Here is a 19,384-nt window from a genome sequence, read left to right as displayed (position 1 = left end):
GTCAACCTTGAGCTGGTGAGATTTGAACTGCTGAACTGCAGCTAACAGTCAGCTAAAGTAGCCTGCAGTACTGCACTCTAACCACTGTGCCACCATTGTCCATACCAATTTATCCTCAAGAAAATATATTCCAACAATAAAGTTTTTCATCGTAAAAGATCATGTTAATGCGCTGAAATGAACAGGAGGAGGTATTCAGTTATCCTGGTTCTAACTACAGGTAGTCCTCGATTTACGACCACAATTGAGTCCCAAATTTTTTGTGGCTAAGTGACACAGTTGTTAAGTGAGTTTTGCCTCATTTTGTGACCTCTCTTGCCACAGTTAAGTGAATTGTTGCATTTGTTAAGTTAGTGACACAGTTGTTAAGTGAATCTGGCTTCCCTGTTGATTCTACTTATCAGAAGATCGCAAAAGGTGATCACATCCTGGGACACCACAACCGTCATATATATGAGTCAGTTGCCAAGTGACCATGGGGCTGCTGCAACAGTTGTAAGTGCAAAGAGCAGTCATGAGTCACTTTTTTCAATGTCATTGTAATGTCAATCACTAAATGGACTGTTGTAAATTGAGGACTACCTGTATCATAGATGTTTATAAAATACAGATAATCTAAAATTATTACTCTGGATGTTTTTCAGAATCAGTGAACCACTAATATCATTTCTGTGTGCCTGAAATCTAGAACAAGTTTATTTACCTCTAGCCAAAATAATAAAATCTTCATGTTAATATCCTCAAAATGAACTACACCAGAGTAAAATCCTTTTAGTTACCTACCACTTTTTCTATGATGCTGTAAAAACATATTTAGAACAGCATGTGTTTAAAAATGCAAAGGCAGTTTTGGAAACACAAACAATAAAATATCTGCACTGTTTATCTCAATAAACATCTGTGCTGTTGTAAACAGAGCAATAATATCAACACAAATTCCTTGCTGTTAGGAGGACTAAAATGATTGCCTCTATTATTCAGAGTTACTTAGGGAGGTCCGAGTTATATTTCCTACTCCAAGGTTATAACTTTATAGGTGGAAATGGATCAAAACTAAACTGTTGTAGAGACAGTTATTACTGTCTCATTGTTTACCAGTCTTTGTACATTTCTTAATGAACAATGCAATAAACACAGTGTTAGATTGGGTAATGGATAGGCACGCACGGGCTTAACGGTAACAACATCTCTTTATTAAGTACAACAAGTGAGAACAATCCAGCAAAGGCTGAGTCTGACAGCAGCCCTTTTATAGGGAGCTGTCAGACCCTTCGACCAATAGGATTAAACCTCTGTTCCCGCCGGAACAGAGGACTTGGTGGAAACTACTGTAGTTAGTACAAGTATCTAACACACAGTGTTCACAGTGTTAAATCATGCTCCCCACGGGATCTGTCTGTATAACAAGATAAAATTATCACATTATAATAACTAAATATGCATCAGGCAAACGCATGCTTCAATTAATCATCAAAAGTTTGCAGTGCCATTTTAAGTCTTAATTAAGAAGAACATTCAATGACTTCCCGCTCTACACCATCACTAGCTGCTTTTCCATTTAAAATGAATGATTTACAGAAAAATCTGCTACCAAAAAGTTTAAAAAAGTCATTTTGGCCAACTTGTCCACAAATTACATTTCCTCCTTCCTCTCCCCCCGACTTTACTCAGTAAGAATACCATCACCACTATGAAAGAATTTTTAAAATGTAAACAAATTAATTCTAGCAAACACTATTTTATTTAAAGAAAACTGCATATACTAGGTCTCATCTTTTTCCTAAAAATATAGTGTAGGGTTAGGTTTTTCCCATTATAATAGCTTTTTAAATTATTTCAATAAACTTATTGACACTTTTGCAGAAGAGTGTATAAGAGAAACTGCAATATGAAAAGTATAGATGTATTTTATCATTAAGCAAGATTAACAATTGGTCTAACACATCAAATCCAGTCTAATTTAATCAGACTCTAAATTAGATTCTAATTTAATATTATTCTTACAATGTTTCTGCATACTTGAAATAGATGTAAATATTCAGTATTGTACAAGGAAAAAATAATTTTAATCAATGAAGAATTCTCTTTTCCCCCTCTAGTCCCTGGGCACCCACAAAAGCATATTGAACCAAAATACATTTCAGAAATGTATGAACCATTGTTCAGCTATAACATTCTGGCGGTAACTTACTGGATGTTTCTAGTATGATAATAGTCAAACATTGTTCAGATGGCCAGGCAGTGATTCCATTTTCTTCTGTTGGAAATGGTTGATGGTTCTACATCTATCTACCTACCTACCTATCTACCTATCTACCTGCTTACCTGCCTGCCTGCCTACCTACCTAAGTATCTACCATTGCTGTATTCTTTAGGAATAACAATGTTATACAATTCTCTCCCCTCCCTCTCCATATCTCCCTCTCTCTTTCACACACACACACACACACACACACACACACACACACACAATTAAGAATTATAAAGCCAAAGAAATTAATGTTTGCTTTGAGACTCTGAAAGGATTCAACAAGCAGCTTTTGTGAAGCCTGAACCCAAAGACGTCACAGTAAAATCCAAATAAGTCCAGTTTTTATTTGCTTACACCTAATAGACAGATTCCTGCCAAACTAAAGCTAGAACCTTGTAATCTAATAGAGCTACCCCTGAACATTCTAGGGTGTGGCTACACCCTCTCCCATCCAGTTCAGGATTACACACTCATCTTGGGCCCTTCTCTGGAACATGTTGCTTCCTTCCTCAGAAACCATGGTGCAATTGCTGAGATTCCCCTCCCCCACTCCTTCTTCAGCTGTACATTCCAGCATAGCTTTAGAGTAGAGGAGGTTTTCTGGTTTTAATTCAAAAGCTTATTTTCCTGGAAGTGTGGAGCTACTGCACAACCGGCAAAAAGATATAGCTTCTTTAAGAAGACATTGATAAAAGCACCTGCCTTTTCACCTTCAGATCCCTCAGATCTGACCTATCCTTGTAAAGATCCTTGCTTTTATTCTGTCCACCCAGTGCTTCAAACAGTTCTTGTTTTTTAATTTTTTTCAGATCTCTCCTTTTGAGGATCTCATCAACTCCATTCAACCATAACTTTCTTAATCTTATCCTTCCTCTTAACCCATTCATGCCTTCTACACAAACTGGGTTTTACAATTTAGTCTTTATTCATTTTCTCTATATGACCAAACCATTTCTATGTAGTTATTTTGTACTGGTCATTCGCGTCACAGTCATTCATTCAGAAATGAATGAGTGAAACTTTTCAAACTTTTTATTCTTGACTCTATCTCTTCTTCTTTTTTTAATCACAGACACTTCTTAATTATTATTTCCTGAATTTAACATGCCTTTATGTTTGTCTGGAAATAACAGACTTTTAACTTATGTATAACAAAATGGGCAGACTCCCAAAACAGATTACAAACCATACACTAGGGGTGTCCAAACTTGGGAACTTTAAGACTTGTGGACTTCAACTCCCAGAATTCCCCAGCCAGCATGGCTAGCTGGGGAATTTTGGGAGTTGAAGTCCACAAGTCTTAAAGTTCCCAAGTTTGGACACCCCTGCCATACACTATCTTCTACATCCTATTACTTCTCCATCCAGTTTACCATCTTTAGTAAATATTCTATCAAGTACACAAATTCCCAACAAAATTTGGGTTTTGATATATTCATTTTACGTTCATATTCCTTCGTCACCCAGTCCAGTTAGCACTAACTACAAATCATTTGTTTTCAACCTATAACATGATCCTGTCTATATGTAAAAGTACATGCTTATTCATATCTCAAATCAACACACTTTACATATTTATTCATAAATACAGTTAGTACTCGAGTTACAACCGCAACTGAGCCCAACATTTGTGTTGCTAAGTGAAATATTTGTTAAGTGTTTATAATTTGTTAACATTTTACAACTTTTCTTGCCACAATATGTGCATATTAGACATTCAGAGAAACATGACACATTCTGGTCCTACTCCCTGCTCACTGTTTAATGTTCTACTAAGCATTCCATTTATTCAGTGCATGCTTTACTTCCCTCATCCACTGTTTTTATCTACTTTAGGAACTCTGTATTTGTGCAAAACGTTCCATTATCCAAGCCTATTCTCTTTCCCAAATGCAGTCATGCAATATCAAAAAAATCAATATACAATATTTTTTTCCTTTCATTTATACATTTGTGAATCATCAGCTGCAGAGTGAAAATGTGGTCTTCACAGATTCTGAACCAGATAATTCCACACTGCATTCCCCAAGTTTTATTCATGTCTCATCCTCTTTCAAACAGAATTCTGCCAAACATCTTCTCAAGCATACTTAAGACATTAATCCCCCTAAATTTTTTGCATTCACTCTTGGTACCTTTCAGTTTGTATACAGGAACAATGATGGCATTCTCCCAATCGATAATGCCCCCTTAATAGATATATGAACCTGATGAGAGAGGACACATAAAATTTTACAGTACAGTAAAGAGTCATCAATATGCTCACGATACTAAGTACGGTTGAGTTGTTGAGGTAGTACTGAGTACCCTTGAAGAAGCTGAAATTAAATCCAAATAATTGAATAGTGCTGTTTACTGCATGAGTTAAAACAGTTCCTAAGCTGGTTGGAAAAGCATTAAGATAACCATGCTTTGGTTACATGATGGCTAGACTATTACTATATGTTGTTTGCGACAAACCTTGAACAGCTTTGAATGGTGTAAAATGATATTATTACACTGCTAACCTGTGTACCGTATTATTATCATATCATATTCTAAAATTTAACCTGAGTTGCCTGTTGGCTCAATTCAAGGTTGTGGTTTTATCCTTTAAAATCATAGATAATTTAGAGCGAGACTCTTACTAAATGGATCCAAAGTAATATTAGTGGGGAAAGCATTATATCAGTAACATTATGCAATTTGCTAGATGTTGCATAAATATTAGCAGAACAGCTATCACATACAGCATATGCAACACTTAGCAAAACAAAGGTGTAATATACTGTACTTTGAAAATGTGCATGAAAGACCAAGTGGAGAAGAACAATATGAAATAGAGTGTTTTGTTTACTTTCCCAAAACCAGGAAAAATTGATTATGTAATTCTTCCTAATCTTTTTCTTTCTATAAGAAGAAAGAAATAGAATAAGAGAGACATGTATCTATATAGGCAAACCTTCAGTTCCCAAAACTCCATAAAACGATAAAATTACAAAAATAAAAAATTACTAGAAGTGGAAACTTCTAATAGATAATATTTCAAACACAGAAAAAGTGACTAAATAGACAACATTTGAGGTGACATTTTGCCTTTTTCCACCTCTTTTTCTCTGAAATTAGTGAAGGACAAAGTTCGAAATAGCATGTTTCACAATAGACTTCTGTATCCAGCAACAACTTTTGCTTTTCTGCTTCTCCTAAAAAGCCAAAAATAGATAAGCTATATTCCTTAAGAGATTAGCAAAGGCTCCATTTATAAAAAAAACTAAAAGTATGTTTTAAATAAATTTATACATGTCTAAATAAACAATACACAATTGTACGCACTTATACTAGTGCGCATACTATTATTTTTTCTAAAGAAAAAATAAATATTTTTTAAAATAATAAAATTGTTATACAACTATAAAAAGCAAATCTATCCAATTTTTCATAAGACTAACTAATTTAATGTCACAATGCAAACTCTACCCTTAATTATATGAATAATGTACAAAACAAGCAATACAACCTCACTATATTTGTTCCATCTTTTGTCCCTACTTGGCACTCCAGAATGCCCATGGTAAAAAGTAGTAATATAAGTACTTTTTATGTACATATTAATTCCCACATCCCTCACTGTGGCCCCCAAGCCTCAGGAAATATTGCTTCAAAACTTCCAGAAATTAAACATCTCTAGTATAAAGGTTTTCACAAGTAATCTAGATTGTGGATTTCATTTGATAAAAATGAAAGATAGGAACATGCTATTTTAGCTATCATCATTTTATGTCATGTGTATAAAAATCAACATTTATTATTTATACCAGGCTAATTTTACACTAGACATTACAAAAATGTAGTGGGCAATGTAAAATTACCCTGGTATAAATAATAAATGATGATTTTATTTTTTATAAAAATATAAAAAAATAAATCCAGTGTTTTCTCAAACTCTAATGCCCATTCGCAGTCAACATTTAAAAGTTTTTCTATAACATTCCGACATGAACAACTGTTTTCATGCATCATCTACTATTCATAGTATTAAACGAGCCTTGACAAAGATATGGTTTTGCACATTGCTGACCTTAAGCAAAATAATACAAGGAAGGAAACCTGAAGATAAATGCTAACATGAAAAAAATGACACCAGGAGACTTGCAGGGAGATAAGCAATAAATAAGGGGATAAGGGGATATAATTTACAGATCCTTGCCCACATATCTTTGAATTTGGAATTCTCCTTTTTATACATGGGGTTCTCAACTTATGACAACAATTGGGACCAGAACTTTTGTTGCCAAAAAATGCAGTAATAAACCATGACCGCATCATATAACAATCCCTTCAGAATTGGTTGCCATTATTAACTGAATCACACAGTGGTTAGAAAGGCAACTTCCTGCTGGATTGTCACAAGCAAAGTCAGTGGGAAGGCAGCAGGAAGTTTCAAATCCCAGGCTGACAAGCTGCTGCAAGGTAGAAGTGAATTTGGGGGAGGGGTGCAGGGATGCAGGGGAAGTTCAGGACCATGTGTGAAGGTCCCCAAGCGATCAATGCAAGGCAAAACTCTAGGGCAGTGATGACGAACCTATGGCAGGCGTGCCACAGGTGGCACACGTAGCCATTTGTCAGGGCACGCGATGCGTTGCCCTGTCAGCTGGCCAGCGCGCATGCGCACGCTGGACAGCTGAGTTCACTGTTTTTAAAAGCCATTTTCCCCCTCCCCAAGCTCCAGAGGCTTTATAGGAGACTGGGGAGGGCGAAAAGAGCCTCTCCCGCCCCCCCGGAGGCCCTCCAGAGGCTTCAGGAACCGTCCGGAGGCATCCCTGAAGGCTTCGGAACGCTTAAAACGACCCTTCGAGCAAACCGGAAGTCACTTCCGGTTTGCTCGGAGAGTCGTTTTAAACGTTCTGAAGCCTTTAGGGATGCCTCCGGACTATCCCTGAAGCCTCCGGAGGGCCTCCGGGGGGCAGGGGAGGCTCTTTTCACCCTCCCCAGGCTCCTATAAAGCCTCTGAAGCCTGGGGAGGGCGAAAAAAGCATGTAAAAATAGGGGGTCGCGCCTGTTGTGTGCGCATGCGCACTGGCGGGTCACGCATTGCATTATGGGTGTGGCACGCCCACACACAACTCCCCTGTGCTCCCCCCACTTGTGGCATGCGAGCCAAAAAAGGTTCGCCATCGCTGCTCTAGGGAGAGTGTGCAGGTGGCAGAGACTTACCCCAATGACTTGCAATCTTCCCTGTTCGCTCCCCCATTGATTTTCTGGACAAACTGGCACGGAAGGTTACAAATGGTGATCAAGTGGTTTAAGAATGCTTGGCAACTGGTCATAAATGGGTTGCCAAGTGTCAAGATTCATGTGAAGTATTAGTATCACTTTATAAAACCTTAGTAAGGCCATATCTGGAAAACTGCATTAAGTTTTGATCACCACATATGAAAAGGATATTGAGACTTTGGGAAAAGTGCAGAAAAGAGCAACAAAGATGATTAGGGGCATAGAGACTAAATCAGGGGTTCCCAATCCCCGGCCGTGGTCCACTCCTGAGCCTTGACCCTTTTGGAACCAGAAATGGCAGGCGAGATCGCACAGGCACATATCCATTTGCATGAGTAGCAGGTTGAATGTGTGATTGCCCGCTGCTTGTGCAAACCATCCCCTTGCCCCCCGCCAGTCCACAAAGCTGGAAAGGTTGGAGAACTCTGGACTAAAACACATGAAGAATGGTTACAGGAATTGGGTATGTCTAGTGTAGTCAAAAGAAGGGCCATGGGTGACGTGATGGCAGTGTTCCAATATTTGAAGGGCTGTCAGAAAGAAGAAGGAGGTCAACCTATTTTCCAAAGCACCTGAAGGCAGGAGAAGAAATAAGGGATGGAAACTGATCAAGGAAAGAAGCAACCTAGAACTAAGGAGAAATGTTATAACAGTGAGAATGGCTTGCCTTCAGAAGTTGTGGGTGCTTCATCACTGGACGCTTTTAAGAAGAGACTGGACAGCCACTTGTCTGAATTGGTATAGCTTGAGCAGGGGGTTGAACTAAAAGACCTCCAGTCCAAGGTCTCTTCCAACTCTATTATTCTGTATTCTGTAAGATCAAGATCATATGATCACAGGGGTGCTGGAACAGGCCTAACTTCAGGGACTGGTCATAAGTTTTGTTCAAGCACTGTCATAATTTCGAACAATCACTGAACTAATAGTTGTCAGTCAAGGTCTACCTGTACAACAAAACAAACCTGGGTTGCCCACATTCATATATTCTTTGAACCAGTAATTTTAAATCCAGCCCTTCTAGACCAAATATTCTCAAATTATGATGTATAGCTCCCTTTGAGAAGCAGACAAAGTCCAGGGGACATTTGAAGAACCCTTTTTGTTACATTGTTTATTGCTGCAATAATCCACCTTTCCCCAAGTTTCATTATACGGGTAACAACTGCCTTGTTTAGCAACCATTCATAGTTAAGATAATGCTGAACAAGTAAGTTTATAACTTGTTCTCACAATTATGTCACAGCACACCCACTGTGATGTGATTAAGATTCAAAGCACTTCACAACCAGTAGGCATTTAGGACTCTTGTAGTGTTCCGTGATTATATGATAGCCATTTGCATGTTTCACAGCTGGATTCCGACAAGCAAAGTCAATGGAGAAGGTGGCAGTAAAATTGCAAGTTGCGGTTACATGATGTCTTACTTAACAACCATGGGTGATTTGTTTAACAACTGCAGGACAAATGAGATAATAAGTCCAGCAGAGTCATGTCATTTTGCACAACAACAACAACAACAACAACATCACTTAGCAACAGAGTTGATGGTCCCTATTGTGGTTCTTATGTGAAGGCTACCTGTATTGTTCTCATTGTTCATTTTATTCATTCTGGATTTTTTAGGGGTAGTATGTACATCAAGATTACACCAAATGGAGGTGTGATGGCAAACACTTTAGGAACAATGTTCTAGTCCCTATGGCACGCATGCCTGAAGTGGCACACGGACCCATGTCGCCTGGCACGCATGGCGTTGCCCATTCCTCTTTTGAGTTTGTGGCTCGCCTGCACATGCAATGATCAGCTGGCCTCTGTGCGTGTGGAAGTGCCAGAAACTGGAAGAGCAGGTCTTCCATTTTCTGGCATGAGCATGTGCTCCGGCCAGCAGTTGCGCATGTGTGGCAGTAACTGGAAGACTTGCTGGCTGAGGCCATGAGTGCACCGGAAACTGGAATTTCATTTTGCATTCACGGCCCCTAGGCAGCTCCTCTTCCTGGTCACGGGCCAGATGAGCGCTCCTTTGTGAAGTGCTCCTTTTTTTAGCACTTGGTGCCATGCGTATGCGCACGTGCTCCCTTTTCAGAACTTGCTGCCGAAAAGGTTTGCCATCACTGTTCTGGTCAGAAGTCTGAATCTTAAGATCAGATTGAATTTTATTATAACCTAAAACAGAGGTCCCCAACCCCAAGACTGGAACCTGGTCCTGGGCTGCAACCTGTTGGTAACTGGGTCACACAAGCCGTGGGTGAGCACACAAGGCTGCATTTGCACAAGTGGCGGTGGCAATTGCAGCAATGGGGAGAGAGGATGGTTTGCGCCATCCTCTCTCCCCATTGCTGCAATTGCCGCCGCCAGTCCACAGAGCCGGAAAGGTTGGGGACCATCGGCCTAAAAGACTGCAGCTATATATGGTTCTTAAATTATTTCACAAAACTTTAAAAATCTTTTTGTTAAATATTGATATTGCAATAGGTCTACTTGTACCCTTAAATAAATCTGCAGACTTAACCCAACATTGTTACTATAGCAGTGAAAAAAAAACCCATCTCTCTTTAGAACAAGCCAGCATGGTAGATCATAGCAGTTGTGATCGAAAAACATTGAAGGTCACATTGTCCACCCCTGTTCTAAAGAAAAGTATTCTTCTGACTTCGTAAGTACAGGCAGTCGTCAACTTAGTGACTATTCAAAGTTACAATAGACTCCCAGGGCTACATACGACACTGATTTAAAATTCTGACCATTAGGGGCCTCTCTCCATGATCACATGATCCCACTTGGAGCTCTCAGTCTGTACTGAAATCTCTTGCTATTAGGCATATGCAAAACTCACTGATTAAAGAATGGAACCACTCCAGAACATTCTAATTCTCCTCCCCATGATGTTCACCTAACCATCCCTTTCTGAGGGCAGTTTAGTACTTTCCAAAAGCAAATTCTAATAACGATGAGTTTGAAATATTCTACAGGCAGTCCTCAACTGACAGCCATTCATTTTCTGATGTTCAGATTTATAATTGCACTGAAAAAAGTGACTTATGAACAGTTCTCACACTTAAGACCATTGCAGCATCCCCATAGACGCATCATAAAAAAATTAAGCGTTTGGCAAATATTTACGATGGTTGCAGCATCCCAGGATCCTAGGATTGTAATTTGTGACCTTCTTAGGGAGCTTCTGACGAGCAAATTAATGGGGGAAGCCAGATTTGCTGAAAAACCACATGATTCACTTAACTGCAGTGGTTTGCTTAACAACCATGGCAAAAAGGTTGTAAAATAGGCTGTGACTCGCTTAACAACTGCCTTGCTTAGCAATACAATTTTGGGTTCTGTTGTGGTCATAAGTCGAGGACTACCTGTACTCCTGAACTTTTTAGTTTGTAACTTTAAAACATTTAAGAACATGATCTAAGAAGAGCAAAAGATTACAAAATAAATTATTTACCTGCTGGTGGCTTGATAAAAGGTGGTGGAATTAATGGTACAATAATGGGTACATTGCCATGTTCCTTTGATCCTGCTGGTGAATCTGAGATCCCATTTCCTGTGGTAAGCCCTGGATAGTTTGTGTTTATATTGTACGGTGACATAACACTGTCTTCAGGTAATTTCGTTTTTGGCAAAGAATTTTCTGTAAAGGAAAAATAATTAATTTTAAAATATATTACAGCTTTCGATCAGATATGGTATATTTATTGTTTGCCAACTTGGTTAACAATTGAGCATTTAATGTACTCTTATTTAGCCAAAACTAACTATGTCAGGTTTCCAGGATAAACCCAATTTGTAGTTTAATATATCAGTAATCTTTCCAAAACTGCACTTAGTAATAAAATGCTCAAATACAATAGGATGCATAACTCAGATTGCATACAGACTATAATCAGACGTTTTAAAAGTCATAGCATCTAAACACAATCCTAAACATCATTAATCTTGCCCAATTCTTTCAGAGTGAAGTTACAAAGCCAAATGGGACGAGGTCAACATTTTATAATAATATTATGTAGATATTATTTCTCATTTAAATACTGCATTAAAATGTAGGTGCTCTTTTTACAACAATTTAAGATATGTGTGGATACATTCAGTATCTACATATTGTCAAGACATGTAACTGAAGTATATAACTTCAGTTATGTGTCTTCATAATAACTGCAAAATGTATCTGACTAATATGAAATATGCCTATTGTAACATAATAATAAATATTTACCAAGACAGCTGACAAGCATCAATAAAGGAAAACAATTATTCAACTTTTATTTGTATTCACATAGAAAAGTCAACCAAATACTAAGAGATTTGTTTTAATGACTTAGCAAGTATACTACTGCATTTTTCAAGCCTCTTAACTTGATTCCTCCAGTCAGCAGTGATTAAATACTGTAAAGCAGGAATCAGCATTTCCCAACTTGGGTGACCTTGTGATGTGTGGGCTTCAGTTCCTAAAATTCTTAGCAATGGCCATGCTGGCTAGGGAATTCTGGGAGTTGAAGTCCATATGTCATAAATTAATCAGGATGAAAAACACTGCTGTTTATAAAATCTCTGATTTTGTCGCTTTATTAAAATTAAACATCTTGGAAGTGACATGTATTTGATTCTCTAATATTAAAGAGAACATAGCCTAATATTTAGAGAAGGAAGATACTTCTATAAGAAGTCTAGGACAGTCATATTTTGCTAAACTAAAGAATTTATTTGACAGTAGAGGAATGTAAAAAGGAAGAAAAAAACCCAGGATGCTTGGAGTTTATTCAAAACTACAATAATGGCTCAGAGAAAATGCCTACTGTAGGGAAGGAGAAGTGCAACCTATACACATGTATAATGAGATGTGTCCAAAAAAAAACTATTAGAGAAGACTTGCTCTAATGGGGAGAACTAAAGCCACCCAAATTTATAAAAACAAATCCTTGGAAAAGATTCTGGGCAGCTTACTGTTCAGCGTTAAGATCAATAATTTACAAATATATCAAAAGCAAAAAAGCTGGGTGCAGAGATGACTGAGGTAAAGATATATAAAGCAGAATTAAAGCAAGATAAGCAGAAAATGTTCACTGAGGAAGACACAGAAATGTCTGATATCTGACCTGATGTTTCCACAAAGGTGAGTCAGATGAACTGTGGGAAATAGGGACAAGATGAGTTTTACACTTTAATGATCTTAATGACATGTGAATGACAAGATGAGCTTTATATCTTAATGACAATGTGAAAAGAAACAAGTCAGCAGATGTAGATGCTATACATCTGAGTATCATATTCGATGCGTACATTTCTGATCTACCACATTACATTGGTAGACCAGAAATGTAATATTTTGGTTACATTCTGTAATGCAACCAAAATGTTACACTGCTGGCCTATAATAAATAAATAAATAAACAGGTTATACTCCTAATATAATAAGGCTATCAGAACAAGAGTATAAAAATTATGGATGACAGCATAAAAAATTCTAAGCAGTATTTATGTACATTTTTGTAGTCCCTATTGGAATCTCAATAAATTTCTATTACCAATTTTTAAAAAGTGTTCCTGATGAGCTAGTGAGCATTCTGAATATATTGTTGAAAAAGCATGCACAAACCAACATCCATTCATATACTCATATATGTACTTGAAAACCCAAATTTGCCCCACTGTTCCAAACAGATGAAAGATCATCCCATTCCGTATGAAGGAAAACTCAGCATAATATTACACATGCACACCCATGTAATACACACACACACACACACTCCATTCAAACTCCACATAAAAATTTCTGGAAGGAAGCTTTAATTGTCACTCACAATACTGTCTCTCCACTATTAACAGAAACACACAATGAACAATCTTTTCTCTATTTCCCCATCCGTACATAATCTCATTGCTAATTATAATATTTTTCAAGTGCTAAAATAGGACTCTACAGAAATCCAGCACAGACTCTTCTCAGAACTGGTAGTTTTGGCAGTTGAACTGGAAGATATATTAAACGCGCTCTATGATCAATCATAGAATTTGCTCATAGTAGCTGCCAAAGCGGTTGGTAATATTTTTAAGGACTGAGATGCCAGTATGAACAACTATATTTTAAGACGAGGCAAGTGGCTAGTGGAAAAATAATTGTTCTAGGATCATAGGTTGCAACTTAGAACACAGCAATACCAGTTGAGAAATAAAGCAGAGCAATTATACATTCCGTTTTCAGTGAAGGGTAAATGTGGTTTATCATACATGGTGATCTGAGATCAGGGTTTAATTATCTGGAGTGTACATAATTCAAGAGTGTGTTAATGCAAGCTAAAGCATCAGCCCTCAACTGATTAAAACAGTTACATCTTTTGCAAGTCTCATGCAGCTGCTTAAAAGATCCTCAGCTGTATCTCTATGTAGGTATGTTGGGAAAATATGATTGAAAAGATTGGTGATGTGATCTATAGGCTAGAACATTCTCTCCTATAAAGATAAATTTAGGATGTTTTTGTTATATCCTCAACATACGACCTGACAGCCGGCAACAGCCAAGCCGTGCCTGATTGGCTAAGACACGGCTTGGCTGAGCGCGGGCTGTTCGGGCCGTTCTCATTGGCTGCCCTGCTTGACAGCTCCGTATAAATAGCTGTCAAGCAGGGAGGGTGCTGAAGTTGCTGTACATAGTTCTGATTACTGTCTTGTTGCCAATAAACCATTTGCGTTCCCTCAGAAGTGCCTCGCCTCATTCCTTCGACCAATCTACTAAACTGGCGACGAGGGTGGGATACTGAGGCCACGGACAATAACCTAGGAGCGAAGCAACAGACGTGGACAATTTCCTCATAATTTTTTTTTCTTTCGTTCCCTCACGCAATGCTGCCATGGTGTCCTTGCCGCCCTTCACTCCCTTTGGAACGGCCAGTGAATTGTGGGCTGGGTTCCTGGAGCGGTTCGAGTGTTTTTTAATCGCAAACGGGAACTGCAACCTGCCTGCGGACCAAAAATGCAGTTTCTTTCTGAGCTGTTGTGGTCCGGCCATGTTCAATTCTGCCAGGGCTCTAGGCGCACCTTTGCTGGTCCACTCGCTTGACTGGGACACCCTGATTGCCACTTAAAAATGACTATGCACCGACACCCTCACAGATTGCCAGGCGCTACGCATTACACCAATGCGTCCAGAAAGAGGCAGAATCGGTCAGCCAGTTCCTCCAATCCCTGAGGACCGCTGCAATCCAATGCGAGTTCATCGATATAGATGACTCGCTAGTGGAGCAGTTTGTGCGTGGCGTCAGGGATCCCCGCCTGAAGCGCCGGCTTCTAGCCCAGGCAGAGATCACTTTCCAACAAGCAGTGGAAGAGGCCAGAGCCGCTGAACTATCAGAACAGTCCACAGCGGAAATGTTCAAATACCAGCTGCCACCTCCGCCCAACTGCGCAAATCTAATCGACGAGTTCGTGCTTTGGACGAGCCCGATGAAGTCGACCAGGTAGCCTGCCTACGGGCAGTGCCCAGGCGCCAGGCACAGCAGCCAGCCCATCAAGCGCTGACCACTTGCCTTGGATGCGGAGGCAACCATGCCTGCCCCAACTGCCCTTTCAAGGCTTCCGTGTGTCGCAGATGCAATAAGAAGGGCCACCTGGTGCAGGTATGCCGGGCTTCTCTGACACTGCCTCATCTCCTAGTGTCTTCCGCACAAGCTTTTGACCAGCAGGCGCAGCCACGCCCTTTGCAGCCCTGCCGCCAGCAGCCCAGCAGAGATGACTGCTTTGCCATTGACTGGAGTGTCCCTGCCACCCCTGCAGAGTCGGTTAGCCAAGCTTCTGCCAGCTCCAAGAAAGTGACAGTCTCCCTCCTGTTGGAAGGGTCGCCCTGCACCATGGAGGTCGACTCTGGGTCTTCCCGCTCCCTCCTATCTTGGGCCACCTTCTCCCAGCTCTGCCCCGCGGTTCCTCGTGGCCAGCTGTCACTGCCAGACACAACGTTAAAGGACTACCAGGGGACTCTAATTCCCACCCTGGGCTGTTACTCTGTGAGGGTGGAGTAGGGGGACTTTAAAGGCTGCCTCCCTATCTTGGTGGTATCGCCTCATTCCTTCGACCAATCTACTAAAGTTTTAGATGACCATGGTAGGATTTATAATAATATTTTGCATGATAATTTGATCACAGTAATGCAGAATCCTATTTGATGTTGCATTGCTATCAATACAGGAACCAAAAATGGAAAGCATTGAAAGCAAAAATAATTTACCTGATTCTCCTTTCAAATTTTATGAACTAAGTTCTCCTTTAGCCTCAATTCTCCAGAAGATTATAATATTATTTGTTTCACACTTAAAATATACTGCATAAATAATAACCAATCAATACAATATTTTACACTAAAAATAAAAGGGCAAGTAAGTAATATTAACAATTATATATGAAACAATAACATACAGTATTTGAATTTAGCACATTATTCAATTCAAAGAGAATGGGCAAGCAATTCAAGGAAAAATATATTGAATTCAAATGATGGAAACATAAACTAGGAATTCAGAAAGTAACAAAGATTTCAAGAAGTTCTTCATTTCATATGTCAGTGATATCTTGCCACAACAAAGGCAGACAGAATTTTGGAGATTTCCTGCCACAAAAAAAGAAAAAGAGAATATGACAAATGTTAATGTTTACAAACACTAAGAGGGAATCACCTTTTTCACAGAAATTGCCTCATTTGCTAATGGGAAATGGATATATTGCTTTTGATATTGGTGCCAAAAACTGCCTATTCCATTGTATTCTGGGTCAGGGAAAATGTTGGACCAGGTGACTTGGTTGGGTTAATGGCATTGTTTCTGGCTTGAAAAAAGTTAATTTTTGGCTTGCCAATAATTAAGTGGCCCTGACAAGATTTTCCAAACTCCTTAGTAACAAAAAAGGAAAAGTTAATAAGTCACTTTAAAGTGTAAGACTATTGCTCTGACTAAGGAAAGTAACATCCTAGCTAGAGGCACAGGAGACTAGGAATACAGACCTATGGACTCATCCTTTCCACATCTGTCACTGTTTCACTGAGACTCCTCAACAATGTAAATGAGAAAATATGAATGTTATATTTAAGTCCTTTTAATATTATTTATATTTCAATTGCTGCATACGAAATTGTTATGCTGTATATACAGGAGGTCATGGAACAGGATCCATGAGGTCATGAAATGGGGATCCCTCACCCCATTTCTTTCAAACTGCCATTTCCTCCTTCCCCAACTAGATATGCCAGTAAGACTCCTAGTGCATAAGGACATCAGATTTGCTATAGGAGGAAACTTTGCCTGTAATCAATGCCTCTTAGCTTACCCATAGTATTAAGGTAAAAGTAAAGGTTCCCCTCGCACATATGTGCTAGTCATTCCCGACTCTAGGGGGCAGTGCTCATCTCTATTTCAAAGCCGAAGAGCTAGCACTGTCTGAAGATGTCTCCATGGTCATGTGGCTGGCGTGACTAAACGCCGAAAGCACATGGAATGCTGTTACCTTCCCACCAAAGGTGGTTCCTATTTTTCTACTTGCATTTTTACAAGCTTTCAAACTGCTAGGTTGGCAGAAGCTGGGACAAGTAATGGGAGTTCACTCCATTACACAGTGCTAGGGATTCGAACCGCTGAACTGCCAACCTTTCTGATTGACAAGATCAGAGTCTTAACCACTGAGCCACCACTCTCCTGATTACCCATAGTCTTACAGTTGCACAAACATTGAGCCAGTTTGGGAACACAATTTAAAGGATAGGAACAAATCAACTAATACAATGGTAGCATACTGTTTTAGATTGTGATCTATATTAACTATTCCAAAGGATTCACTGGAGACTGAAATATTTTCTTTCCCTTCCCCAATTCTATTATATAGCCACAATTTTTTTTAAAAAAACCAAAACATTTGCAGCCAATTACAATGAAACTGCATCAATAAATAATCTATAAATCAAGATCAAGGAAGACTTTCCAGGCAAGATGTTTGGTAATGATGGTGATGATGCCAATGATAATTAAAGCAGGAATATAATTGAAATTATACATGTACAGACAGTAAAGAACTCCCCCTTGCTGTAGTTCGAATAAAAAAAATAAAAATGGCAGCAATTTAAGCTTTCTTCTCTACCTATCCTGATCTTCTTCCTCCATTAGTGGCTATGGTTTTAAAGGGGAAAAACTAGACTTATTAATATTATATATGTAATATATACAGAAGTTTGTGGCTTAAAGACATACAGCCCACAAAAGCCTTGAATTGCAGCTTCTAAAGAACTCCAAAAATAGTTACCATTAATGCTTCAGTTTCAATGGGTCAGAAAGAGGAAATTAATTTCATGACTAGACAATGTCCTAAAATTATTTAAGGCATTAGGCTAGAAACTAGGACACTGTGACTTCTAGCCCCACCTTAAGCACAAAGCCAGTTGGAAGACTTTGAGCCAGTCACATTCCCTCAACTCTAGGTAGGAAGCAATGGCAAACCACTTCTCAAACTCTTGCCAAGAAAACTGCAGAGATTTGTCCAGGCAACCCCCAATAATTCAGACATGATTAAATGGAACAACATAAAACAAAGAAATTACTTTTTGTCTTGTTCTATCCAGTATTAAGATATGCATTTCTCTCTCACTGAAAATTATTCAATAATTAAATGCAACTCTAAACTGTTATTGGAAATGAATCACTCCATCTCTTCCAGAAGTAAACATTTGCATTTCAAATAAAAAATAAACACAAAGAATTAAGAAGAACAAAACAGTTTTCTTCTTAAAACTCTTCCAGATAACCACCCTCAAAATTCCAGACATCCAAACTAACATTCAAAGGAAATTCAATTCGATTCTGCTTCTACAATTTAAGATGTTAGGACAATGTGGGATTCAAAGGAGAAGCACTAATTGTGCTCAGCCAAAACTAAACAACTTATATTGTGGCTTAGTGCAATGCTTGAATCCAATTAATATCCTATGTATGTCTATTTCAAGTATTATTTCTTCCTCTTCTCTTTGCCCTCCTTGACCCATCACACTATTAGCAAGATGGAGTGTTTCAGGTCAAACTGGTTTATTCTGACCTTACCTGAGGTGTTACTAGAAACTTTTCCATTCTTCCAAAAGGGGTTCACGTTGAGTATTGAGCAAGAATTAGGTCATTTCAAGGTTGGAACTTTGTCAGAATGATTAAAACAGCACCATAATGCTATTCATATTCTGAACTCAGAACAAACCATATGAAACTTGAAAAGGAGAACATTAGTAAACAATTTAATTATACTTTCTCCACTAACATGTTTATATCCATACACATTAGATTATCAAATGGCATTATTAAGGAATGGCTTGTTTTAAATATAATTGATCGAACATGTGATAGTATCTTAGTTTACAAAAAGTGGGTTCATGCATCACATTAAATCAAAACTATACAAATCACACTGTGTTTTAATGCAGTGCATGGCTTTGGGCCAGTAATTCTGTCTTGACCCAATCCACTTCACAGGGTTACTGTTGTGAGGAAAACAGGAGGAAGAAGGAATATAAGGTATATTAACTGCCTTGAGTTATTCATAAAAATAATACATAATATAACATCAGAGAAGTTGCAAGATGTTAGTAAGAATTACTGCATGGTATTTCATCCCCAGTATGGACGAGTCCAAATATGAATAGAAAGCTGCAACAAAAATGAGACATTGAGCTGATCAAAATGTGGGGTTATGAACTATTGTATTACTGTGCAGAAGAGAAAGCTCTGAAGGAAAAGGATTCTGATCTACAGATGGAAACCTGAATGTTAGGTCTAAAGTCTGTGTTAAACAGACCTCTGACTGCTGTATTCTGACATGGACAATTTAACTACATTGATCTAAGTTAAGTTTTTTTTTTAAAGA

The 19,384-nt window shown here is 38.7% G+C and overlaps 1 protein-coding gene across 4 annotated transcripts in view; it reads right to left on the bottom strand.

Annotated features, from left to right (window-relative positions):
• The window catches only part of SOBP (sine oculis binding protein homolog), a 162,212-nt gene that overhangs the window by 115,573 nt on the left and 27,255 nt on the right, over window positions 1-19,384 (bottom strand). For 2 of the 4 annotated variants that reach the window (XR_014174459.1, XM_081942314.1), the window contains exons 3-4: window positions 10,953-11,138; window positions 8,172-8,315 (exon numbers count right to left, since the gene is read on the bottom strand). Coding sequence is in view for 2 of the 4 variants with exons in the window: in XM_081942314.1 (XP_081798440.1) it covers window positions 8,172-8,315; window positions 10,953-11,138 (330 nt within the window). In the remaining 2 variants the exon portion in view is untranslated. Of the gene's footprint in view, window positions 1-4,386; window positions 4,459-8,171; window positions 8,316-10,952; window positions 11,139-19,384 lie in introns of those variants that run through there. The other 2 variants (XM_081942316.1, XM_081942315.1) reach the window with 2 other exon arrangements.

The sequence above is a fragment of the Natrix helvetica genome, assembly GCF_964273705.1.
Source record: "Natrix helvetica genome assembly, chromosome: 2".
Classification (NCBI taxonomy): Eukaryota; Metazoa; Chordata; class Lepidosauria; order Squamata; family Natricidae; genus Natrix; species Natrix helvetica.
This window is presented reverse-complemented; position numbering and strand designations above follow the sequence as displayed.